This window comes from Pseudophryne corroboree, chromosome 7 (genome assembly GCF_028390025.1).
Source record: "Pseudophryne corroboree isolate aPseCor3 chromosome 7, aPseCor3.hap2, whole genome shotgun sequence".
NCBI classification, from domain to species: Eukaryota; Metazoa; Chordata; class Amphibia; order Anura; family Myobatrachidae; genus Pseudophryne; species Pseudophryne corroboree.
In genome coordinates, this window is record NC_086450.1 from 51,517,044 (window position 1) to 51,535,440 (window position 18,397).

An 18,397-nucleotide genomic window follows, 5' to 3' on the forward strand; every position below is an offset into this window, starting at 1 on the left:
TGCCATGTTACAGCCTGTGTTTGAAAAATGACAGTTAGAAGCTGATTGGTTGGTACTTTATCTCTTTCACCAAGTATTCATACGTCTCCCCTATGTCTTGATTACAATTAACGCCTCTCAAGTAATTAAAAGTTTCTTTCAGATGTCCTCTGGCCTTTTTTCTATGCAGAACATATCTTAATATGCAAAGGAACTCTCCTGAGCCAGAAAATCAGTGATTGGCACTTTTTAATAAAAAGTTTCTGTATCTACCGTACCATACCTGTGTTCTTCATTTTCAGTTGTCTCCTCATTTTGCTTTCAGACCTCATGGCAGCAGCTGGATCCAGTTCCTAGAGGAGTGGCTCACACTAAGCCAGACATTGGGGGATGGCTCTACATATTTCTGTAGCCTCCATGATTCTCTTGGCAATCATGGCTTCAGCATCATCTGCGTCCATCAACCAAGTAGACTATCCTGCAGATGAAGGAGAACAGGCTTCCAGCAATGACAACTTAATCTTTGATGACTACAGGGGCAAGGGCTGCGTGGACGACAGTGGTTTTGTGTATAAACTGGGGGAGAGGTTTTTCCCGGGTCACTCTAACTGTCCTTGCGTTTGCACGGAGGATGGACCTGTGTGTGATCAGCCGGAGTGCCCCAAAATCCATCCCAAATGCACTAAAGTGGAACACAATGGATGTTGCCCGGAGTGTAAAGAAGTGAAAAACTTTTGTGAATATCATGGAAAGAGCTACAAAATCCTGGAGGAGTTTAAGGTAGGGGTCCGGTTACATATTTATTTTAACTATTATGTCACATGTGTCATCACAGAAGGTCCCCAGATGGCTTTAATAATTGAAGTGATTTTTTTATTTATGTTTGTGTCATGTAAATTTTAAATTGCGAATTTATAAAAAACATTCTTACATTAGGACCTTACCTAGTTTTTATGATAGTGCTGGTTATTCAGCTGATAGTGCTTTCCATTCAGCGCAGTAGTTGCCATTGTTTGCCTTCTCTTGGATTTCTGTTATGGCTTTGTAAAGTGATGAGGATTAGGACTAACATTTTGGTAAGTACTTTTGGTTTTTACATATTTTAAAATTCATTCCAAGATGTTTTTGAGTTGGGGATGGTAAGTAGCTTGAATTAGATTCTGGAGATATTGGGGAGCCAGTGGAGGGATTTGCAGATTGGTGCATTGGAAGTGGAGCAGCAAGAGTGGAAGATCAGTCACAGCATTTAGGATAGATTATAGAGTGGGTGAAGGTCAAGGTCAGAGACAAGAGGATGCAGTAGGCAAGGCAAAGTAGAATGGAATAGGGGTTTGATGATACGAAAATGCTGAGCTCTATTTTAATTATGTTGTGCTGTAGGTAATGTTTGGACTTCTAGGTGGAGGTGGTAGAGATGCCGGTGGACGAGAGGTCAGGGGAGGAGAGGTAGATTTCTATCTCGTCAGAACAGGGGTGTTAGTGGAGGCCGCAGGCAAATTAGTTGAGTGAGAGATGAAGTATATATAGAGAAAGAGAACAGAGCTTTGAGACTTCAACAGAAGGAAAAGGTGGAGCGGAAGATGTGTCATTGGTAGAGGCAATGAAGGAATGTTCAGAAAGATGAATCAGGAAAGAGCAGTACTACAAATACCAAGAGTGTAGAGTATCAAGGAGAAGAGGGCAGTCAACTTTATTAAATGCAGCTGACAGGATAAGGATGATAAAGAGGAAGAAGTGACACTTTGACTTCCCCATGACCAGATCATTGGTCACTTTATTGTGGACAGTATGGGTGTAGAGTAAAGGGTGGAAGCCTGATTGCATGATAAGGGTAAGAGTAGAGAAATTCGGCCAGGTGGTTGTAGATAAGCCATTTAGTAGCTGAAAAGAGAGGTAGCGTTGAGAGATCGTCTCTTGGACATACTGTAGGAGAGATGAGCATCTGTTTGAAATGAGAAGTGAACAGTTGGCAGGGAAGAGAGTGTAGCAGTGGAGAGGGACTAGAGAGAATAGGATCAAGGGGATCAAGAGAGTGTGAAAACCTGTCCCTTTGTAGGGGATTAAGAGAGTAAGAGAGTAGTGTGGAGATCTATCCCCTTCTAAACCGAGACAAAGAACTGATGGTGGGTAAATGAGTGGAAGAGAAGTTGTGGGTAAAGGATGATGACTTTGCCTTTGATGTAGGTAGCAAAGTCTGGTAAAAAAGGAGGGGATGGGTAAGAAGCTGGAGAGAGGTAGGGTACAGAGGAGATTTATTAAGGATAGTAGAGATGTGCACATTTTTATATATGGAAGAGAAAACGCCAGTAGAGAGGGACAAGTTAAAGTGTAAGGGTGTGTACACACGGTGAGATCCTTGCTATGCCCGATTTTCACTTGCGATTTCCCTTGAACTTCCCGGAGCCCAGATAGCACAGATTTTTACTAACTTTTCTTGAGATATGGACTATGTGTGCTTACGATTTTGGCTTATGTGAGATGTCATTGACATGAACTAGATAGTACACCGATCTAGCAAGGATTGACTTGCCTGCACAGTCTATCTTTTCTTGCAATGCCGACCTGGCGGGACCGCGCATCGGGATCGCAAGGTGACTTTCACCTTGCGATCTGCACTAACTTTTCTTGCGATTTTGACTATATAGTCAAAATCGAAAGAAAATATCTCACCGTGTGTACACACCCTAAGGCTAGGTGCAAGTAAGACTTGGTGGGGAGAGAGTTGATAAGTTGGGAGGGAATGGAGTTGATGGCACAGGTTAAGGATCAAGAGGAATATAGATGTGTGAGTACACAGTCTTCCGGTGAGAAACAACTTAGTGGGCCGGTGACTGAAAGATAAGGTGGATAATGGGTCATTGATCTAGCAAGAAGAAATTTGTTGATGGATGTTGTTGATTTTGCTTTTGAAGTAGGTATCAAAATCATGGAAAGTGAGGAGAAGAAGAGTGTGGTAGGGTAGGCCAGAGAAGCAAGTTGCTGGTGACAAAAGAAGGATTGGAGATGATGTAATGGATGGATATAAGCTTTTGATGTAAGCTTGCTTAATGTCAGTATACTTTGTGTGGTGATAGTAGTTACAGTATGCATGAGGAGTTTAGAGTGGTGTTGTCTGTAGCATAGGCATGTTAAAATTACCTAGAACATGATGGGTGTGGTATAGAAGATCTACAATGTCTAGGTCGATGGTCATTGGGTTGACCCGATATGGTTGACATACATTAGGTCAACATGGACATAAGGTCGACCTAGGAAAGGTCCACACTGGAGAGGTTTGACATGGACAAAAGGTTGACAGGACAAAGGTCAAATAGCAACAAAAATAAATGTATGAACCTAGTGAAAAATCTGCTTTGTGTCCAGAGTGCACAAAGCAGGTGCATGAGGTGGAAGGTAACAGGAATGAACAGGACAGTATTAAATGTGGTCAGAGGCGGTTTAAGAAAGGAGGGGGCCCATGTGCAGGCTCCACGCAGACCCCTCCTCTCTGGCAGTGTAGTACAATCTCTGGCAGTACAGTACTGGCTTTGTGACAGAGTCTACTCTACATTTGCATGCCATGTTCCAGGTGACTTATTTGTTATTTCTGCCGCACTCCAGCGATGGCCGATGTGGGACTCTGGAGAGGTAAGAATAATTATGGTAGCAGTGTGGCCACCTTGGACCCATGGGCCAATGTGTACCACACCACTGTACCCAATATATACATATATATATATATATATATATATATATGCCAATGGATGCGTGGCCTAATTCAGACCTGATCGCAGCAGCAAATTTGATAGCTAATGGGCAAAACCATGTGCACTGCAGGGTGGGCAGATGTAACATTTGCAGGGAGAGTTAGATTTGGGTGGGGTGTGTTCAAACTGAAATCTAAATTGCAGTGTAAAAATAAAGCATCCAGTATTTACCCTGCACAGAAACAATATAGCCCACCTAAATCTAACTCTCTCTGCACATGTTATATCTGCCCCACCTGCAGTGCACATGGTTTTGCCCATTAGCTAACAAATTTGCTGCTGCGATCAACTCAGAATTACCCCCTGAATTAGGCCTGTGGTCCTCCAGTAGAACCAGTGTTCTTTTTGTCTTCATCTTCTGTTTACAGCTTATATAAATATATTCTATATACATCCATATACTTACATAAGCACATACTTACATTTATCACACACTGGATGTGCTCCAAACCGACCATTAAAATCAGCCTCCCTGCTCCTGCAGTAAATCTCCCCTTTTGTCTCCTCCCCTGCCCTGTCACTACTCTCCAACTCTTCACCCTCCAACTCTTCACCCCTTCTTTTAGTATGTAAGCTCTCAAGGGCAGGGCCCTCCTTCCTCTTGTTCCCTTCTAGCACCATCCTGACTTCCAAAGCTCCATGGCTCCGGTCTCCCAGTCCCTTTCAGCGACTCAGACTCTCTATCCTCACCCCTTATTGGGGACAGGCTTATTGAGTAGTGGACTGTCTTCCCCTCGCTCTGACTCACTTACCCTTATCCCCAACTCTCACCTCCAGTCCATGTTCTACCTAGTTTATCGGTTTATTCATCTGTGTTTTTCCAAAGATACGTATGTCAGCTTACAGCTACTCTACCACTAATGTTTCATGTTTTATTATTACTTGTTTATCCCATTATGGTGCTGTGCACACTTTGTGGCACCTTCAAAATAAATGATAATGCAGGTTGAGTATCCCTTATCCAAAATGCTTGGGACCAGAGGTATTTTGGATATCGGATTTTTCCGTATTTTGGAATAATTGCCTACCATAATGAGATATCATGGTGATGGGACCTAAATCTAAGCGCAGAATGCATTTATGTTTCATATACACCTTATATACACAGACTGAAGGTCATTTAATACAATAATTTTAATAACTTTGTGTATTAAACATTTACGTTGTGCCATCAGAAAACAAAGATTTCACTATCTCACTCAAAAAATTCCGTATTTCGGAATATAACGTATTTCGGAGTATTTGGATATGGGATACTCAACCTGTAATAATAATAATAATAATAATAATAATATAAAATACAATGCTTACACGCTACACAGATTACAACACATGTAGATTGGGAGGCTGCTCAGGGCAGAACTGTAGGTGGTTGCAGACTCAGCCGCACGCAGTGTCAGATTATGGGCAGGGAAAGATGGGACCCCATAAACTCTCTGGCCCCAGTAGCACAGAACCATAGCGGACAGTTTACAGATTTACATTGATCTGTGCACTCACACCCAAGGCCTATGGGCAGTGCAGGTGAACAGTCTCCGGAGAGATATTAAATATGGATGCAGGTGTTGGCCACACTTGACCAAGAGACCCGTGTGCTCTGCATACCCTGCACCCAATATATGGACTCAGGCATAGGGGACAGACACTGTTTTTTACCAGCGGTTTGAAAGTGTTCAGACATTAAAAGTCAACCAGAGGATAATTCCAGTGTATAAAAGTTCTGTACAGTCTACTTTTATCTATCATTTATCATGCAGATCACATCATAGTGAGACCTTTAGAAATGTTCTGTGTTTATTAAATATTGATATGCACTTTATTTATTGGTACTATGATAAATGACGGGAGATGTATAAAAAAGGCTTCAGAACTGCTTCTTGACCATTTTATGTTAAATATGGTTTCCGTCATTCTTAAGACTGATTGAATTAAAGAAACAGGTCTCTTAGAACAGCCGCGTTATGGTTAAAGCATCAGTACAGGGAATCGGGTTCTTTTTACTTTATGGGTCTATTCATGAAGCAGTGAAAATTGTGGGATCTGAGCCAGTGGAGAAGTTGCCCATGGCAACCAATCAGCTGCTACGTATCATTTTATAGAATGCACTTTAGAAATGTTACCTTAACACTGATTGGTTGCCACGGGCAACTTCTCCACTGGCTCTCTTCTCCAATCTTTTCACTTCTTCATGAATAACTCCGTCTGATTGAAGCTACTAACCTAATAAATGCATGACAATATTTATATATATGTTATCATATCAAGTTCATTCTATGAGGCACTGCTTATAGCGAGATGTTTAGCCATTCATATACTCTAGGTGTGCAGCTTACCAGAATGGCCCAGCACATCCTTAGTTTGTGGTGTACAACTAATATTAACAAAGCTAAAAACAGCACAAACACAAGTTAGAGCACTGCACAGTAGTGGGCAGCATTGTGGCACAGTGGTTAGTATGGGTCTGCGTGTTCTGCTTGTAACATGGCTCCATGGGTTGGGGCTGAAATGCCGGCGGTCAGGATGGCGGCGGTCAGAAGACCGACCACGGCATCCCGGTGGTTAGAATCCCGACAGGGTTCGGGTAAATGTGCTAACCTTTCCCCCGCCCAACATCCCTACCCTCTCTTACCGCAGCCTAAACCATAACCTCCCCCCCCCCCCCCTTCCCCGCAGCCTAACCCTAACCCTCCCTGGTGGTGCCTAAACCCCCCCCCCCCCCCTTTCTGCTACCTAACCCTAACCCGCCTCCCTAAGCCTAACCTTAACCATCCCTCGCACTTACCTCTTCAGCGGCTCAGGGGTCACTTCTTTGTGATTCCGGCTGTCTGGATGCCGGCGCCAGGATTGTGATCTCATTCGAGCAGTGTTGGGATTCTGCCGTCTGCATTTTGACTGCTGGGATCCTGACCGTCGGGAACCTAACCGGAACCCGGCTCCATAAATTGACATTTAACTAGTTCTGGAATTAACTTACACATAAATGCAAACTATTGCTTACCTGTCTTCTGGCATCGCACCTGGGCCCTCATTCCGAGTTGTTCGCTCGCTAGCTGCTCTTAGCAGCATTGCACACGCTAGGCCGCCGCCCTCTGGGAGTGTATCTTAGCTTAGCAGAATAGCGAACGAAAGATTAGCAGAACTGCTAGTAAATAATTCCCTGCAGTTTCTGAGCAGCTCCAGACCTACTCCTAGATTGCGATCACCTCAGTCCGTTTAGTTCCTGGTTTGACGTCACACACACGCCCTGCGTTCGGCCAGCCACTCCCCCGTTTCTCCAGCCACTCCTGCGTTTTTACCTGGCACGCCTGCGTTTTTTAGCACACTCCCTGAATACGGCCAGTTTCCGCCCAGAAACACTCACTTCCTGTCAATCACTCTACGATCACTTGAGCGATGAAAAAACGTCGCTCGAGCTTGTGTAAATCTACAAAGTTTTGTGTGAAAGTACTTAGCGCATGCACGCTGCGTACCATGCGCATGCGCATTTTTGCCATTTTTTCACTTAATCGCTGCACTGCGAAAAACGTCAGCGAGCGATCAACTCGGAATGACCACCCTGATCCGATGTCTGCCACACTCAGAGGAGGCTACACTCACCCCTGCAGAACTACATGCTTCCAGTCTAGGCAGGACCAAGGGCAGTATACCAAGGCTGCAGCAGATACTGACGGACCCTCCTGCCAAGTAACTCAATGTTCATAGTAAGGACAGGAAATCCTCAGCATAGGCAGGAAGGTATTAGCATGGATGTGTCATTTAATTAAACCCATCCAAAATTGAGAATTCAGTTTTCATTTGAGTTATCATGTTTGCTTTTATACAGTCTACCTTGTAAGTTTATGTTTTATGTGATCTGTTACCCACTGTCCTGCACTGCTCAGCCGTAGCAGGCTCCTTCCACTTCATGGTCTGCCCCCCAAACAAGTCAGAAGCAGCCAGGTAGCAGGGCACAGGGCACATCCTAAGAAAGCGCTACTGGGTGCCTTCTGGGCACACCCTTCTCTACATCCCTTAGGCAGGGATGCAATCAGAAATTGTGGGGCCCGGGACTGACAAAATGTAACGGAACCTGGGAGGTTGTATCAGACCCCTAGACATGTAAGTAACATGTAGAATAACTGCCCGAAGGCGTGACCACGACAACCAGGATAAAAGTCAATGATGTTTATTATGACAAACTCCGTAACACAGCAGCAGTAAAAGGAAACATAAAAGTCAACAGAGGATAAATACAATTCCTGGGTACTACAGGGTGGCAAGGGCCACAGGCACTGGTAGTGTGAGACAGTTCTTATAATCTTCTAGTTGGAAAGTCCTTACCAGGCCTGACTGTAGCAATGGAGAGAACCCAGGATCGTACCAGCTGATGTTCCAGGAAAGGCTGGGCTGCTGAAGGTAAAACGGCTGCTGTGGATACTGGCTGGAACCAGACTGTTGTTGGTACGGAGTGGATACTGGCTGGAACCAGTTAAATAATAAACGAACTTGAGAGCGATGAAATAATAATGAAGTTTGGAGTTTGAGAGCGGTGAAATAATAATACCGGTGGAGAGTGGTAAACTGCAGAAAAGGACACCGGCCCTTTAAGAGAAGCTATACACTGCTAGAAGCTGGGCTGGAAGCAGGTGATTGTTTGAGAGCGGTGAAATAATAATACCGGTGGAGAGTGGTAAACTGCAGAAAGGACACCGGCCCTTTAAGAGAAGCTGTACACTGCTGGAAGCTGGGCTGGAAGCAGGTGATTGTTGTAGCTGGAAACAGGTGAGTCCAGAATGGATCGGAGAGTCAGGCTACACCGCAGATGGAATGCTGGTGCGGGTCTCTATAGCAGAAGTCTGGAGACAGGAGCTGGAACCTGGAAGACAACCACAGGAGAGAGACAAACTGGAACTAGGTTAGACAACCAAAGCACTGACGCCTTCCTTGCTCAGGCACAGCTTACTTATACCTGCAGCAAGGAAGGGGTTGGCTAGGCAATTATGCAAATCAACAATACAGACAGCAGATTGGTGGAAATGCTCAGATGACAAAATCCAAGATGCCTGCGCCCATGCAGACACTTGGAGGGAAGTTTGGTTTGTAATCCATGTGAGAATTGAAACAGTAATGGCGACGCCGGCCACAGGAGACAGGAGACGCCAGACTGACAAGCGCACATTTAACCACGCGGGCACAGTGGAGGCCGCGGCTGATGAAATCACCACTCTGACATTCTGTATGTGGAAACTCAGGAACAGCGGGATCCGGTCCTGGAACGCTGAGCCAGCCTTAGGAGGCATCTGAAGGGTAAGTAATGGCGTCCAGATACCCGGATCGTGACAGCACCCCCCCCTTTAGGAGTGGCCCCAGGACACTTCTTAGGCTTTAAAGGAAACTTTGCGTGGAAATTTCGGACCAAGGCAGGAGCATGGACGTCTGAGGCATTGGTCCAAGAGCGTTCTTCAGGACCATAGCCCTTCCAGTCAATGAGGTATTGTAACTGACCGTAACGGAAACGTGAGTCCAAAATCTTGGCCACCTCGTACTCGACTCCCCGTTGAGTCTGAACTTTGGGAGCTGGAGGAAGTGCGGAATGAAACCGATTCAGGATCAGCGGTTTCAACAAAGAAACATGAAATGTCCTGGGTATTTTCAAGAAGGATGGTAACTGTAACCTGTAGGCAACAGGATTGATGACTTGTTCAATCTTGAAGGGTCCGATGTAGCGAGGTGCAAATTTCATGCTGGGAACTCTCAACCTCAAATTCTTCGTGGACAGCCACACACGATCACCCACCTTGAGAGCAGGAACCGCTCTACGCTTCCTATCGGCAAACTTCTTATACCTGAATGAGGCTTTAAGCAGGGCTGCGCGGACGTTCCTCCAGTTATTTGAAAACTGACGCAAGGTGACATCCACTGCTGGAACAGAAGTTGCGGGAAGCGGTTGGAATTCTGGGACTTTAGGGTGGAATCCATAATTAATGAAGAATGGTGTAGAAGAAGATGAGGAATGGTATTGATTGTTGTGGCTGAACTCTGTCACGATCCGGGTATCTGGACGCCATTTCTTACCCATCAGATGCCTCCTAAGGCTGGCTCAGCGCTCCAGGACCGGATCCCATCTGTTATCCTGATGTGTACATTCCTGTATCCTCTCCTGTCACTCTGGGACGCTGTCACAGTAAACGCCATATTACACCTGGCATGGCGTCTCCCGCGGCCTCCGCCGCCGTCCCTGAACTTCTGCATGCAGAGTGTCTGAGTGGCGATTACGTCAGCCGCGGCCTCCGCTGTGTCCGCGTGGTTGGATGTGCATCTGTCAGCCTGGCGCCTCCTGTCTCCGGTGGCCGGCGCCGCCATTACTGTTTTCATTACCACATGGATTACAAACCAAACTTCCCTCCAAGTGTCTGCATGGGCGCAGCCATCTTGGATTCTGTCAGCTGATCATTTCCACCAATCTGTTCTCAGTATTGATAATCTGCATAATTGCCTAGCCAATCCCTTCCTTGCTGCAGGTATAAATACACTGTGCCTGAGCAAGGAAGGCGTCAGTGCTTTGGTTGTCAAACCTAGTTCCTGTTTGTCTCTCTCCTGTGATTGTCTTCCAGGTTCCAGCTCCTGTCTCAAGACTTCCACCATAGAGACCCGCACCAGCATTCCACCTGCGGTGTAGCCTGACTCTCCAATCCATTGTGGATTCATCTGTTTCCAGCTACAACATTACCTGCTTCCAGCTCAGCTTCCAGCAGAGTACAGCTTCCCTTAAAGGGCCGGTGTCCTTTCTACACTTTACCACTCTCCACCGGTATTATTATTTCTCCGCTCTCAAGTTCTACATTTCAGTTCATATTTCATCGCTCCCAAGTTCATTTATTATTTAACTGGTTCCAGCCAGTATCCACTCCGTGCTAACAACAGTCTGGTTCCAGCCAGTATCCACAGCAGCTGTTTTATCTTCAGCAACCCAGCTTTTCCTGGAACACCAGCTGGCACAATCCTGGGTTATCTCCATTGCTACAGTCGGGCCTGGTAAGGACTTTCCATCTAGAAGATCATAAGAACTATCTCACACTACCAGTGCCCTGTGGCTCCTGCCATCCTGTAGTACCCAGGAACTGTATTTATTCTTTGCTGACTTTTACGTTTTCTTTTACTGCTGCTGTGTTGCGGAGTTGTCATAATAAACATCATTGACTTTTATCCAAGTTGTCGTGGTCACGCCTTCGGGCAGTTATTATTCATGTTACTTACATGTCCAGGGGTCTGATACAACCTCCCAGGTTCCAGTACATCTCAGCCCCTACAACTGAGGCTGCCTCCCGTCAGCTCAGGCCCTCAGTTGTGACAGTAAGCACTGACCTAATGAATCCAGCCGGAGACCAGGATCAAGCGGCCAGGCCGATGCAAGAACTGGCAGCCCGACTAGAACATCAGGAGGCTGCACAGGGCCACATCATCCGCTGTCTCCAGGATCTCTCTACTCGGCTGGATGGGATTCAGACAACTCTCCGTGGATCAGGCGCGTCTGGTGCGTCAACCACAGTGACTCCAGCTATAACCCCACCCACCTTACCCATTTCTGCTCCACGTCTTCATCTTCCAACGCCAGCAAAATTTGACGGATCTCCAAGATTCTGCAGGGGATTTCTCAACCAGTGTGAGATTCAGTTTGAGCTACAACCTGGCAATTTTCCCAGTGACCGTACAAAAATTGCCTACATTATTTCTCTTCTCAGTGGCTCAGCCCTTGATTGGGCATCACCGTTATGGGAGAGGTCCGACACCCTGCTATCTTCCTACACTGCCTTCGTGTCAACATTCAGGCGCATCTTCGACGAGCCAGGCCGGGTAACCTCAGCTTCATCCGAGATTCTCCGTTTACGCCAGGGGTCACGTACTGTAGGACAATATCTGATACAGTTCCAGATCCTGGCATCCGAACTGGCATGGAACGACGAGGCCCTGTATGCTGCATTCTGGCATGGCTTATCTGAGCGTATTAAAGATGAGTTAGCTACCAGAGACTTACCTTCTAAGTTAGATGAGCTAATCTCACTCTGCACGAAAGTTGATTTACGTTTCAGAGAGAGAGCAACTGAGCGTGGAAGATCATCTGCTCCAAAATCTTCTGCTCCTCCTCCTCGTCAACTGTCACCATCTAAAGATGAGCCCATGCAACTTGGCCGTTCCCGTTTAACTCCTGCTGAGCGCCGAAGACGTCTCTCCGAGTTTCTCTGTCTCTATTGTGCAGCTCCGTCTCACACCATTAATGCCTGTCCCAAACGTCCGGGAAACTCCAAATCCTAGCTCGCCAAGGAGAGGGCCGGCTAGGAGTAATGATCTCCTCTCCATCTCCTCAAGATTGTAATCTCCCAGTCTCGCTTCAAGTTGCTCAACGTTATCGGAACGTCATTGCCCTCCTTGATTCCGGAGCAGCTGGGAACTTTATTACCGAAGCCTATGTTAAACGGTGGTCCCTACCCACCGAGAGACTTCCTTCGTCCATTTCTTTAACTGCCGTGGATGGCAGCAAAATTTTTGATGCAGTTATTTCTTTAAGGACTCTACCAGTTCGTCTGAGAGTGGGAGTTCTTCATTCCGAACTTATTTCTTTTTTAGTGATTCCAAGAGCCACACATCCTGTGGTCCTGGGCCTTCCATGGCTCCGTCTTCACAATCCTACAATTGATTGGACGACTACGCAAATCCTGGCATGGGGTTCCTCCTGTGCTGAGACATGTTTGTTTAAAGTATTGCCTGTCTGTTCTTCCTCCCCCAGGTCGTCTGATGTTCCACCTCCTCCATATCAAGATTTCACGGATGTGTTCAGTAAAGCTTCTGCTGATATCCTTCCTCCTCATAGAGAATGGGACTGTCCGATTGATCTCGTTCCAGGGAAGGTTCCACCTCGAGGCCGAACTTATCCGTTGTCTCTGCCTGAGACGCATTCTATGGAGGAATATATTAAAGAGAACCTAGCAAAGGGGTTCATTCGACCTTCTTCTTCTCCAGCCGGCGCAGGCTTCTTTTTTGTAAAAAAGAAAGATGGTGGTCTGCGGCCGTGCATCGACTACAGAGGTTTGAACGACATTACCATCAAGAACCGTTATCCTTTACCCCTGATTACTGAGCTCTTTGACAGAGTTAGCGGAGCTACCATCTTTACAAAGCTGGACTTGCGAGGTGCATACAATCTCATCCGGATCCGTGAGGGTGACGAGTGGAAGACCGCCTTTAACACCCGTGACGGACATTATGAGTACCTCGTCATGCCCTTTGGATTGAGCAATGCTCCAGCTGTCTTCCAGCATTTTGTCAATGAGATCTTCAGAGACATTCTATACCGTCATGTCGTGGTCTATCTAGACGATATCCTCATTTTTGCCAACGATTTAGAGGAACATCGTTTTTGGGTTAAAGAGGTTCTGTCCCGTCTCCGTGTCAATCATCTCTATTGCAAATTAGAAAAATGCGTCTTTGAAGTCAAGTCCATTCCGTTTCTAGGGTACATTGTGTCCGGTTCCGGACTAGAGATGGATCCTGAGAAACTACAAGCAATCCAAAATTGGCCGGTACCCTTAACCCTCAAAGGGGTCCAGAGGTTCTTAGGGTTCGCCAACTATTACTGAAAGTTTATACGAGACTTTTCCACCATTGTGGCGCCTATTACTGCTTTCACTAAGAAGGGTGCTAACCCGTCCAAGTGGTCTGAAGAAGCCATGCAAGCATTTCATCTTTTAAAACAAAGGTTCATCTCTGCGCCTGTTCTGAAACAGCCTGACATCGACTCTCCTTTCATCTTAGAGGTGGATGCCTCCTCCGTTGGAGTAGGAGCGGTGTTATCTCAGAGGGCTAAAGATGGCCATTTACACCCTTGCAGTTTCTTCTCCCGGAAGTTCTCCCCAGCTGAGCGCAACTATGCCATTGGCGACCAGGAGTTGCTAGCCATCAAGCTCGCTCTAGAAGAGTGGAGGTATCTGTTGGAGGGAGCTTCTCATTCAATCACCATACTTACAGACCACAAGAACCTTTTATACCTGAAGGGCGCACAACGTCTCAACCCTCGTCAGGCCAGATGGGCACTTTTATTTTCCAGGTTCGACTTTAAACTCCAGTTCTGTCCGGGCTCTCAGAATCGCAAGGCCGATGCCCTTTCCCGCTCATGGGAGCAAGAAAATGAGTCAGAGTCTTCAGACAAGCATCCTATTATAAATCCGTTGGCATTCTCCACGGTAGGGATGGACTCTACGCCCCCATCAGGGAAAAGTTTTGTGAAGCCGATGCTAAGGAAGAAGCTCATGCATTGGGCCCATGCTTCCCGTTTTGCCGGACATACAGGTATCCAAAAAACCCTGGAGTTTATCTCTAGGTCCTATTGGTGGCCAACTCTGAAAAAGGACGTCTTGGAGTTTATTGCATCTTGCCCAAAGTGTGCCCAACATAAAGTATCCCGCCAGTCGCCTGCGGGGCAACTGGTTCCACTATCCGTTCCCCGTCGACCATGGACCCACTTGTCGATGGATTTCATTACAGACTTACCCATGTGCAACAAGTTCAATACCATCTGGGTGGTAGTTGACCGGTTCACCAAGATGGCACACTTCATTCCTCTCACCGGTCTTCCGTCAGCTTCCAAGTTGGCTCAAGTATTCATACAAGAGATCTTCCGACTCCACGGTCTTCCTGAAGAAATTATCTCAGATCGAGGAGTTCAATTCACAGCCAAATTCTGGCGAAGTTTATGTCAAGTCCTCCAAGTCAAGCTAAAGTTTTCCACGGCTTACCATCCTCAGACCAATGGTCAAACCGAGAGGGTGAATCAGGACTTGGAGGCCTTCCTCCGCATCTATGTGTCCTCCTCTCAAGATGACTGGGTTCAATTACTTCCCTGGGCCGAGTTCTGTCATAACAACCAGTATCATTCTTCATCTGCTTCAACACCATTCTTCACTAACTTTGGATTCCACCCTAAAGTCCCTGAGTTCCAACCGCTTCCAGCAACTTCTGTTCCCGCAGTGGATATCACCTTGCATCAGTTTGCCAATATCTGGAAGAGCGTACGATCAGCTCTGCTCAAGGCATCGTTCAGGTACAAGAAGTTTGCGGATAAGAAGCGTCGAGCAGTTCCTGCTCTCAAGGTGGGTGATCGGGTATGGTTATCCACGAAGAATTTGAGGTTAAGAGTTCCCAGTATGAAGTTTGCACCTCGCTATATCGGTCCTTTCAAGATTGAACAAGTCATCAATCCTGTTGCTTACAGACTCCAGTTGCCTCCCTTCTTAAAAATACCCAGGACATTCCATGTTTCCCTGTTGAAACCGCTGATCTTGAATCGGTTTCATTCCTCACTTCCTCCAACTCCGAAAGTCCAAACTCAACGAGGCGTTGAGTATGAAGTGGCCAAGATCCTGGACTCACGTCACCGTTACGGTCAACTACAATATCTTATTGACTGGAAGGGTTATGGTCCTGAGGAACGTTCATGGACCAATGCTTCTGATGTCCATGCTCCTGCCTTGGTCCGGAGATTCCATTCCAAGTTTCCTCAAAAGCCAAAGAAGTGTCCTGGGGCCACTCCTAAAGGGGGGGGGTGCTGTCACGATCCGGGTATCTGGACGCCATTTCTTACCCATCAGATGCCTCCTAAGGCTGGCTCAGCGCTCCAGGACCGGATCCCATCTGTTATCCTGATGTGTACATTCCTGTATCCTCTCCTGTCACTCTGGGACGCTGTCACAGTAAACGCCATATTACACCTGGCATGGCGTCTCCCGCGGCCTCCGCCGCCGTCCCTGAACTTCTGCATGCAGAGTGTCTGAGTGGCGATTACGTCAGCCGCGGCCTCCGCTGTGTCCGCGTGGTTGGATGTGCATCTGTCAGCCTGGCGCCTCCTGTCTCCGGTGGCCGGCGCCGCCATTACTGTTTTCATTACCACATGGATTACAAACCAAACTTCCCTCCAAGTGTCTGCATGGGCGCAGCCATCTTGGATTCTGTCAGCTGATCATTTCCACCAATCTGTTCTCAGTATTGATAATCTGCATAATTGCCTAGCCAATCCCTTCCTTGCTGCAGGTATAAATACACTGTGCCTGAGCAAGGAAGGCGTCAGTGCTTTGGTTGTCAAACCTAGTTCCTGTTTGTCTCTCTCCTGTGATTGTCTTCCAGGTTCCAGCTCCTGTCTCAAGACTTCCACCATAGAGACCCGCACCAGCATTCCACCTGTGGTGTAGCCTGACTCTCCAATCCATTGTGGATTCATCTGTTTCCAGCTACAACATTACCTGCTTCCAGCTCAGCTTCCAGCAGAGTACAGCTTCCCTTAAAGGGCCGGTGTCCTTTCTACACTTTACCACTCTCCACCGGTATTATTATTTCTCCGCTCTCAAGTTCTACATTTCAGTTCATATTTCATCGCTCCCAAGTTCATTTATTATTTAACTGGTTCCAGCCAGTATCCACTCCGTGCTAACAACAGTCTAGTTCCAGCCAGTATCCACAGCAGCTGTTTTATCTTCAGCAACCCAGCTTTTCCTGGAACACCAGCTGGCACAATCCTGGGTTATCTCCATTGCTACAGTCGGGCCTGGTAAGGACTTTCCATCTAGAAGATCATAAGAACTATCTCACACTACCAGTGCCCTGTGGCTCCTGCCATCCTGTAGTACCCAGGAACTGTATTTATTCTTTGCTGACTTTTACGTTTTCTTTTACTGCTGCTGTGTTGCGGAGTTGTCATAATAAACATCATTGACTTTTATCCAAGTTGTCGTGGTCACGCCTTCGGGCAGTTATTATTCATGTTACTTACATGTCCAGGGGTCTGATACAACCTCCCAGGTTCCGGTACATCTCAGCCCCTACAACTGAGGCTGCCTCCCGTCAGCTCAGGCCCTCAGTTGTGACAAACTCGGCCCAAGGAAGGAGTTGAACCCAGTCATCTTGAGAGGAAGACACATATATACGGAGGAAGGCCTCCAAGTCCTGATTCACCCTCTCGGTTTGACCATTGGTCTGAGGATGGTAAGCCGTGGAAAACTTTAACTTGACTTGGAGGGCTTGACACAAACTTCGCCAAAATTTGGCTACAAATTGTACTCCACGATCCGAGATGATCTCTTCAGGAAGACCGTGAAGTCGGAAGATCTCTTGTATAAACACTTGAGCCAACTTAGAAGCTGACGGAAGACCGGTGAGAGGGATGAAATGTGCCATCTTGGTGAACCGGTCAACTACCACCCAGATGGTATTAAACTTGTTGCAGATAGGTAGATCGGAAACAAAGTCCATCGACAAATGGGTCCAAGGTCGACGGGGAACAGATAATGGAACCAGTTGCCCCGCAGGCGACTGGCGGGAGACTTTGTGTTGGGCACACTTTGGGCAGGAGGCAATAAATTCCATAACGTCCTTCTTCAGAGTTGGCCACCAGTAGGACCTAGAAATAAATTCAAGGGTTTTCTGAATGCCTGTATGTCCAGCAAAACGGGAAGCATGGGCCCAATGCATGAGCTTCTTCCTTAGAACTGGCTTAACAAAACTTTTCCCTGGTGGAGGCGTAGAGTCCATCCCTACCGTGGAGAATGCCAACGGATTAATAATAGGATGCTTGTCTGCAGACTCGGACTCATTTTCTTGCTCCCATGAGCGGGAAAGGGCATCGGCCTTACGATTCTGAGAACCCGGACAGAACTGGAGTTTAAAGTCAAACCTAGAGAAGAAAAGTGCCCATCTGGCCTGACGAGGATTCAGACATTGTGCGCCTTTGAGATATAAAAGATTTTTGTGGTCGGTAAGTATGGTGATTGAGTGGGAAGCTCCCTCCAACAGGTATCTCCACTCCTCCAGAGCGAGCTTGATGGCTAGCAACTCCTGATCGCCAATGGCATAGTTGCGCTCAGCTGGGGAGAACTTCCGGGAGAAGAAACTGCAAGGATGTAGATGTCCATCTTTGGCCCTCTGGGATAACACTGCTCCTACTCCAACGGAGGAGGCATCTACCTCTAAGATAAAAGGAGAGTCGGTGTCGGGCTGTTTCAGAACTGGTGCAGAGATGAACCGTTGCTTCAGAAGGTGAAAGGCCTGTGTAGCTTCCTCGGACCACTTGGACGGATTAGCACCTTTCTTGGTTAATGCAGTGATAGGCGCCACGATGGTGGAAAAGTCTCGTATAAATTTTCTATAATAATTGGCGAACCCTAAGAACCTCTGGACCCCTTTGAGGCTTAAGGGTATAGGCCAATTCTGGATTGCTTGGAGTTTCTCAGGATCCATCTCTAGTCCGGAACCGGACACAATGTAACCTAGAAACGGAATGGTTTTAACTTCAAACACACACTTCTCCAATTTACAATAGAGGTGATTGACACGGAGACGGGAAAGAACCTCTTTTACCCAGAAACGATGATCCTCGAGATTATTAGCAAAGATGAGGATGTCGTCTAGATAAACCACGACATGGCGGTACAAGATGTCCCTGAAAATCTCATTCACGAAGTGCTGGAAGACTGCTGGAGCGTTGCTCAATCCGAAGGGCATGACGAGGTACTCATAATGTCCGTCACGGGTGTTAAAGGCGGTCTTCCACTCGTCACCCTCACGGATTCGGATGAGATTGTAGGCACCCCTCAAGTCCAGCTTTGTGAAAATAGTTGCACCACTAACTCTATCAAAGAGCTCGGTAATCA

At 46.9% G+C, this 18,397-nt stretch overlaps 1 protein-coding gene across 2 annotated transcripts in view; it reads left to right on the forward strand.

Moving 5' to 3' along the window:
- The window catches only part of VWC2L (von Willebrand factor C domain containing 2 like), a 273,789-nt gene that overhangs the window by 18,187 nt on the left and 237,205 nt on the right, over positions 1-18,397 (forward strand). For both annotated transcript variants that reach the window (XM_063933155.1, XM_063933154.1), the window contains exon 2: positions 305-759. In XM_063933155.1, coding sequence (XP_063789225.1) covers positions 370-759 — 390 coding nt within the window. In that variant the 5' untranslated portion in view covers positions 305-369. The remainder of the gene's footprint in view (positions 1-304; positions 760-18,397) is intronic.